The following is an 8,886-nucleotide window of genomic DNA, read 5'->3' as shown; positions in this document are numbered from 1 at the left end:
GACCTGGGCTCCGACGGCCACCGTTCGTGGTTTCTAACCCTCCACCTATAAACACATCGCCACGGTTGGATCCAGCTTATGTTTGGGGGCTCGGGGTCCGCGGTATCGCCAGTACCGTCACCAAGATTGCTCAAGGTGCCCCGTGCGGGGATGCAGAGCATCTGATTCACTCGCCTTCTCCCTCCGGCGTCGTCGTCATCGGCGGCGGCGTTGTCCGCCCCTCCCCCATTCTCCTCGCCGCGCAAGCTGCGCTCTCCGCCGCTCACCCCCTCTCCTCTACGACAGCAAACACTCTCTCGCGAGGGGCATTGAATTGGATTTCATTGGATTGGCTTGGATTGGATTAGCTTGGCTTGGCTTGGCTTGGCTTGGCTTGGATTGGATTTGGATTGGATTTGGATTAAAGTGGATTGTGTTGGATTGTGTTGAGTCATAGCCGCGGCACGTTGCGTCATAGCTGCGGCAGACGCAGTGGAGCCGGCGCATGTGTAGTACTCTCTCTTCCGCGGTTTCCTCTCCTTCGGACGCACTGCGAATATAACTGGTGCGCCGTTCTCCGGCGAAGCAACATGCACGGTTGGCTCAAACACTAGAGTCCACGCCGCTTTACAAGTACGCCAACGTCGTCATCGACTGGGACCGGCTTACGCAGTCCCCTCAACGTTATGCGCGCTATAAAACGCGGTCCCTTCGCCACTCCGCCTATGCGTCGCATCTACACAGGAGTTCCCGCGAGGGGAGGTGGGAGTTTTTTTATTTATTTTGGAGCTAAAAAAGAACAAGATTGGAAGAGAGTGTAAGCGGGGGTCTGAATGAGGCCAAACAAAAATTACGCCCACCTCCCCTCGCGGGAACCCTGGCGTGATGCAAGGCATCTCATGGGGTTCCATTGGCGTTTTCCATCGTATTGATTACGCTTATAGCAGGGATTCTCACGCGAAGGGGAGGTGGGCGTAATTTTCCATTTTCACCATGCAATGCACATGCAGTACACGTATGCTCAGGAACCGTCGCATCAAGCAATCGTCGAGTACTGCGAGATACTGCAAGCGTAACGCGGACGACCGTCGACTGAGACCGCCGGAGCGCGGCATGCCGCTTTCTATTCACAGCGCCCGAAGGAGAAGAGAGCGCGGAGAGAGAGATACTGCACATGCGCAGCGCGCGCACCGCCGAGCGCAGCGCTGCCTACCGGCGCCTAGCAACGGAGTGAGAGCGCGCTGCGCCAACCCGCAGCTGTTTGGGAGAGAGTGTTCGCTATCGGAGAGAAGAGAGGAGGAGAGGCGCAGCTGTGCGAACAACGCCGGACAGACGCAGGAAGGGCAGAGGGGCGAGCATGAGATACGTTGCATCTAATAAGGTGTCCTTAAATAACGTGAAACGCTCTATTAAAAGGTTTAGGCCATATGGCCCATCGTCTCCAACACAGACGTACAAAGAAATACATGCGTGGAGATAAGGTACTGAAAACATAAGTAGTAAATCTGCCCAACGGGCGTATGTTGGGAAATAAGCGTCTGGAAATAATTCATGATTACGCACTATATAATGACTCCCGGTTCACAGTTTCTACCATTTTTACGGCTTCCTTGTGTTCGAGCTGTAATAGTCACCAGGTAAATGTTTTAGTTTGCAAACATTTCATCGATCCGAGTGTATCTATGTTGATGTTTAGACCACAATTTAACGTACCAACCGAGAAAATGCCTCGGAGCGTCAATCTGACTTTCGTGCTCAGCCATGGTAAAGCCAGCAAGCCCGCGCCTTGGGCGGTTGCGCAGTGAACGCGTCTAATCGATCGTTCCTTGCAGGGGGTGGTAGCGGTGAGATGGATAGAAGGGAAATGCAAGGGCGCGTTTTATCAGAAAATGATACAAAGGGCACTGGCTGCAGGCATGTGTCTGCGCGTGCATGCCTAAACCGGCATCTGTGCCGGGAAGCGCCTGTGTTTTCTCGTACCATGGAACTGTGTGCGCGCATACAGCCCTATGGGTGCAAAAACGGAGCTTTCGCTAGACAAACTTCGTTTAAAAGTGTTCAACCACAGCAAAACATTTTGAAGCGAGAGCGCCACTACGGTACGCAGCTGTAAATCATTCATCGCATCACATTTGACCTTCAGCATGCACACCATAAGCTGTAACTTCCTTATCGTTTCGCTTGCTCGGAGCTTCGCCGCTACGGTTCCACGTCACTAGCGATGATAAAACGACAGCTTCACCTGCGCCTTATCGACCAGTGGCTGCTCGGCCGACAGAGCATTCGGTTCAGGTAACGCGAACGACGTGACTAGGTGAGGTTTTAACTGTTGATATAGCAAAACAGTGCGTTGGCTGAATTTGCAGGAATGGAGCACGAAGAAACATGAAAGAGCTGCTTTGACGGCGCTTGATCTCCCAGTATCGCCATTCATGGCACGTCGGCAGGGCGGTCTGGCTTTGCACACCATCATATGGGATGGAAGGCTGAATTGAATCATCCAGTATATTTGTAGACGAGAGGCTTCGATTCAGCAAACGCAAACTTTCTTGAAACACTGCGTCTTTTTGCTTTGTTTCCTTCGCTATAGCTAAATATAAAAGGACTGAACCTGAGCCATCTTATCCCTCCCTTTCGAATGGGCTGTGAGCTGCCTGCTCCTGAACGTCTATCATTGTTTAGACGATCCGTCTTTGCTTCTTGACCCCAATGAGGGTGGTTTGAGACCGGCTTGTCCCAAGGTTGTTTTTTTCTTCTATTCTCTAAATTGAACAATCGTTTCTATGGCTAAGGTTAGATTTGATGTTTTGTATGATTTCTTTCTGTACGTTAGTTTGTTATGCTTTGTTTAGATTAGATTTCCGAGCTTTACGTTATCTATAGTGATGTAGTGCCAAACGAATAATTGTGTTTCCAAAGACCGGTGGGTATCAATATCGTGGAGTGCTTATAATACTGCCTAAACGCACTTTAGACACGGCCTAAATAAATTGGCCCGTGCTGTGTGGACCCAGTGAGCGTAGCTACATTCCGTTCCCATTACACTTCCGCTGAGATGCAGATATGCAATTACTGGTAGTGATAGGCTCCGCTCCACCCCTAAGCAGACCGAAACAATACTAAACTATGATTGTTTACAAAAAAAATGCATAGAATCGATCAACGTGAGCAAGCTTCCGATAAAAAAATCCCTCAAATATAAACTGAGAGCTCGCCTACTCTGTGAAGAAGGATGAGCAGGGGACCTGTGGTGCGCAGTGTTAGAGTTGTCTTACCGCATCACCGTCATTTAATTTGTTTCAGCATATTTCAAGTAACACAGCAGTTACAGCCCCTTCCCGTAGCCATACTCCCTCCGTAACCTGGCATCTATTGTAAGCATTCCATCTACAATTGTATAATGTTCACAACTGAGAACTAATTGTGGAAATGAATGAAACGGGGGCAATGATAAGTCGTCTCAGCGGCTAATTTACGCATAATTTGGTTCGCGATACTTTATATTCCCTGTAGTCATATTCCCTCTCTATATAGCCATGCTCCACTGTGCACAACACAATTAGGAAATTCCAGCTTAAAAAGACGAGGTGTGCTTGCACAGGTCCCCTTAAGGACGGCTTCACCGTCAGGCTGCAATTTATTGCTGGCAAGACAATTTTACAGGCAGGATATAGTCTGTTTTATGGAAAAATATGAAGAATCCAGTAATTTATCTTACTTCGTTACGATCTTTATTCCCATATGGTAGGAATGTGGCGAAGAGTTCCACGATTCCGGTGATTTTGAGGGCGCCGCGAAGTGGCACCGCGTTCGCTTCCGCTTCTTGTCTGTTCCCAGATATTATCTGCTCGATCCTACCTACAGACAGCTTCGCTGTAAGAAGGTAGGCCTGTTAGGGCTGGAATGCTGTACCACGGCCGCTCGATGAGCCGGACGTAGTACCTCCTTTCCATCGCATAGCCGTGGCTGAACACGCACTCTGGAAGGCCCGACGCTACCCGCTAGATCACCAGAACCAAACACCATGATCGCTTCAGCAGTTTATCGAGATGACTGGAGCAGTGCTAAAAGCTAACCAGCAGACGCTGTTACGAGTAACAGAAACCCGCAGTGGGTTGGAAGTGGAATACCGGAAATGCGTACATAGACGCGGCCAAAGTGGTTGTAGGAGTAGTAGTAAGATTTTTTTTATAAAAGAGGGAGGGAAACAGATGAAGACTGGGATACAAATTCCAGAAGCCCAAAAGCTGCTAGGCCAGCCCTGACACCACAGGCAGCACACACTGCTGTGCAGGGTCCTACCTGAACAGGGCATTCCCCCAGGTCTCCTAACTTTTACATCTATGTTCGTCCCGTGTAATTGCCCAATTCCAAAATGTGCGGAAAAAATCGTCTTTCAGTTGACATTGCTTGCAGTCTTCATTTTACTTTTCTTGAAACGTAACTGACAGTCGGGACTTATGTGAGCAGGCCTCTGTCTCAATGTTTCTAAGATTTCTTGCTTTTTCACAGCTTAGGCTGGGTGTGGGGTAGGCATTTTTTTGTTCCGATTTATTTTTTGCTGATTTGTCTGTTCTCCTAAAGGCAGCTCGTAGGGCAATCGAGTGTACTGGCTCTTTACTAAAGTGCTAAATGCCCACAAACATGCACCCTCTCTGAGGATTGTACCATAATGTATGAGTTGGAACGTCGTGCATTTGCACAATATTTATTAGTTGACCCGGCCGCAGCGTCTGTCATTCTTTTTTTTTACCTTTTTAACTGAACAAACACGCGGAGCCTGCCGTGGTGGTACATAGGAAACCGCGGCACAACAACAGTGCGAACGCAGCATCAGTGCACCCACAATTGTTGGCTTACCGTTTTCGCGAGCTCAACCAGCTTATGCTATGTTCAGACTACCGGCGCAAAAGCCATATCGGGATCTATGGACGTAAAAAAACGGCATGTCGCGCAGTTTGCTTGGTTGAGACGTGAAATGACGTCATTCTCTAAAGGTATTACGACAGTGGCGGTAGCAGTGCGAACTCGGCCTTAGTATTTCCCTGCAAACGCGCCATAGGCGTTGTGCTGGTCACCATAGAGTTTCTGAGGAAGTATACTAGAGAGGAAACTGCGCAACCGAATCCATGTCGCCGTGGGTGGTTATGGGAAGACCCCCACTTTTGACTTGGGCTTGGCATGACAATTCGTTTCTTAAGCGGTTTTTGTTATTTGCTTTGTTCACGATGCATTAGCACGTCTACGAGCGACGAGGAAGCCGAAATCCTGCCTGTTCGGTGGTAGCCGTGTTCGGTGAAACAGCAGGCAGTGCGTGATCGTACGCGAGTTTGGTCATGCCGCAGACGAAGGGCGTGTGACTGAGCGGGTAATATGCCGCCGCAAATTTTGTAGCCGACGATACAAGAAAAAAAAGTACTTCGACGAAGACAAGATATGACAGACATGGGCCCCTGCGGCCGTCCATATCTTGTATTTGTCCACAACTGCTTAACGCCACGTTTTCTTTTTTCTTCAAGTATGAACCAACTCGCTCGGCCGCAAGTCTGTTTAAACTGTAGCTGATAATGGGTGCATCGGTTCGCCACGAGAGCGAAGTTCTCACAGGCACGCTCAAAAACATTTCCAAGCTCTTCAAATTACTTATTGCATAAAATATTGGTAAAATTATTAAAGTAATTGTCTCTAATCCGTTTCCCACAAAATACGAACATTGCTGCTAACAGTCAGCTTGTTATGCACAATAGTAGGCACAACCGCCCCGGCAAAAATACGCCTCACTTTCTTTTTCCTTAGTTTTAAAACAGCCGATTTTATTTTCCACTTACATAATTGCACACTATTCTTCGAGTTTTTGCGGCACTTTGTTTACATTTGCGGTAACTACAACGTTTTATTCCAAGCCAATGATGAAACTAAGGCGAGGGCATGATATCATGGTGGTACGAGACGACACAGACGGCCTTGATGTGATCCGCATAGACGCTAGCGCCAGATTCCTCTCTAGTGTATATTGTAAGAAACTCTATGCTGGTAACTCTGGATAATGCCAGTTGTGCGGCGTAAGGGCTAGGATCTGCGGCCATTACTGCCTATATTACGTGCCACTGCCGCTACAAAGCGTGCACGCGAAGAAAGCCTGCGTTGAGCGACTCTTTCCGGAGACCGTGGCGTCGATGTCATACAGTTGGAAGGGTCTAAAATCGTTACGGAAAAACAAATTACAAACACGCCGAGGCACGCAGTGCGCTACTGTGTGTGTCACCTTTGAAAGTATGCACCAGCTCGACCAAATTATTAAAGAGCCTTCTTCCTCCCTCTTCGTTTCTCTCTTGCCTAAAGGACAACCTTATCGTAAGACGCCAAGGATCGCAATATACGCATTTATGTGAATAAGAGAAAAATCGCGTTTGAATTTCTCTTCAAGTTGTTTCTGTGGAAACAATCCAGCCGTGCTAGCCAGGAAGTTTCAGTGTTTTGTTCTAAAGACAACTCCTATTTTTAAGCAATGTTTTATTTGTGCCAAAAAAGACACTCTGGTAAATCATTATGGAGTTGTTTTTATCGGTATTGCGGCATTGTTGCAGTAGCTTGCGCGAAAACACATCCTGAAAATAACTGAAGATAAAGTTAACGAAGACGAAGCACGCGTGACCCTGCGGCGGGATTCCCACCGAACCTCAGCGAATACCTTGCCTTGGCGTCTTCTGCTTGATCACCTATGGCAGCTGGACCATTGTCCGGTAAGGACACTTAAAAACTATCGTTGGTACCACGTAGCCACGACAGGGCGGTACATTTCTGGTCCAAGCGAAATAAGGAATGCCTGGTGCAGATCGCGTGTGCTAGGTTAAGCAGGCGGCAAAACGAATTCATATGGCAGTACGGCTTAGTCGTTTTGTTCATATTTTATTGCTCTTTCAGTTAAAAGATTCCCCTCTCTAGTCTTTTTAGTCTTTCTAGGTCCTATGTTTTCACGACTAATCTGCTAATCAATTAACCGAACTATTCTCTCGCGCATACTGAATATTTGGTGAACGTTTCAGTCGCAGCTAAAGAAATAGCGTCTCAAGACTGTTGCACTCCTCTGCTTTTGAACCTATTAAGAATTAGTGTCTTTCCACTCCTTCAAGAATGGCAACAAGCGAATATTGGCGCAGTGCAAGGAGTGCATGAAACAGAGCATGTTTATTTGTGATTTGCGATTGAGCATACTTCTCAGCTAATTAGCTGAACGATACATGGAAGGGACCTAGAGTTTTACTTTAGTGGAAATTTGGCTGTCCGTTCCCCTCACGCGTCGCTGGCATCTTACTATCTTTGTAACACCCCAACCCAAACCATTCGACCAAGGAGGACAGTAGTGAGAGGATCACGTAGCGGTGATGGCGGGAAGGTGGACTGCACCTGTATGTGCACCCTCCCCCCTTCCTAAATGCACACAAAAGATGTTAGGGGGAAGATAAACACAGCGCGTGCCGAGCAGTATACACCCTATACAGCGAACAGTTGCGATGACCTTCAAAAGGTTACTCTAGCTGCTACTCGCCTCGACTGCCCTTTAAAACGCGGCAATTTCGGTTGTAAATGCTGCTTGATGAAGCGGCAGGGGGGACCTCAAGATCTGGGACGAATCGCCATGCGCCCGTCTCAGTGAACGCAGCTTCACATTGTACTGTCTGTCTGAAAAACTTTAATGCTGGTATATACAGGGAAGATGTTTGAGGTGGCCCGGAGGGCGCCACCTCTCACAATCACTAGGTGGGCTCCTCATTACAGAAGCCCATTGGCGATCGCCGCGGCTCGGGCTCGGTCGACCAGGGCCTTCTGGCTCACTAAGTCGGAGCAGCCGAGCAGGGCTGCCTCCCAGTCCTCCCGGGTGGGATTTGGTTTTGGGGCGAGGTTCGGAGTTGATTGGCATGCCCACACCATGTGGAAGATGTCCGAATACTTCTCCGCACAGTACGGGCATTGTCCTGTATAGGCAGGATCAAAGTGTTTTAAAACTGCCGGGCACAGCAGTGTTTTGGTGTAAAGACGAAGGAGGGTGCGTTCCTCTGCCTTTGTAAGGCCCTTACAGGGCTTAGGATAAATTGCGTGGCCGAATAGGTATAATTCAGTAATTTCTCGAAAAGTGAGGGCCGGCTTGGGTTCGGGATCCATTTCGGAAGGGTCTGAAGACGTTGCTCGGAGAGTGAGCGCGCGGGCTGCGGCGTCTGCCGTTTCGTTGCCTTCGAGGCCCATGTGAGCAGGAGCCCATACGATCGTTCGAGACGCGGGGGCCCCGAGATAGTCACTATTTTGAAGGATGCGATACGCGAAGTGAGGAATGTACCCCTGTTCAATGTTTCTGCAGGCCCCTCTCGAATCGGTGATGATGACTCGGGACTCCTGGTCTGCGGCTGCTAGCGCGATGGCGACTTCCTCCGCGTGTGTTATGTGTTGAGCTCTGAATGTTAGGCCATTTACCGCGACGTTTTGGTGGACGACTGCGGCCGTGCACCACCCCCCATGGCCGGAGGCGTCCACGTAAAAGATTCCGTGCTTGTTCCCATAGTGGCGGGCAAGTGCCTCCACCCGCGCCAGGCGCCTGCCACTGTGGTCGTCACGTGTCATGTTGGCCGGAAGAGGGCGCACGTGCAGGGCGTATCTCCAGACTTCGGGGGTGCGTACGCGCTCTTCCGTTAGTGTTGTGTTGGGGATGTGTAGTCGGGCTAATAGGCGACGTCCCGACGGCGTCTTTGAAAGTCTTGTATATTGATTAGTCAAGTGTGCCTCCCGGAGCTCCGCGAAAGTGTTTACCATCCCCAGGCCCATGAGGCGCTGGTTTGACGTGTTTATTGGGAGGTCGAGGGCACGCTTGTACATCTTTCTCAGAATTACTTCGAGGGCGTTCTCGTCAAACTT

General features: G+C 49.2%; 1 protein-coding gene across 1 annotated transcript; it reads right to left on the bottom strand.

The window, feature by feature from the left end:
* Positions 1-7,670: 7,670 nt before the first annotated feature.
* On the bottom strand, positions 7,671-8,595 carry LOC144139249 (uncharacterized). Its single transcript, XM_077671661.1, has one exon. It carries the CDS (start codon positions 8,593-8,595, stop codon positions 7,753-7,755), a length of 843 nt encoding a protein of 280 aa, XP_077527787.1. The 3' UTR covers positions 7,671-7,752.
* Between the last annotated feature and the right edge of the window lie 291 nt (positions 8,596-8,886).

This window comes from Haemaphysalis longicornis, unplaced genomic scaffold (assembly GCF_048455015.1).
Source record: "Haemaphysalis longicornis isolate Haplotype H1 unplaced genomic scaffold, Haemaphysalis longicornis Haplotype H1 scaffold_5, whole genome shotgun sequence".
Classification (NCBI taxonomy): Eukaryota; Metazoa; Arthropoda; class Arachnida; order Ixodida; family Ixodidae; genus Haemaphysalis; species Haemaphysalis longicornis.
Note: the sequence above shows the minus strand (reverse complement) of the source record. Positions and strands in the feature narration are given on the sequence as shown.

Bases quoted from the DNA above. Each gene is read 5' to 3' on its own strand.
- LOC144139249 (XM_077671661.1), bottom strand. From the start codon at position 8,595: ATGACACGTGACGACCACAGTGGCAGGCGCCTGGCGCGGGTGGAGGCA.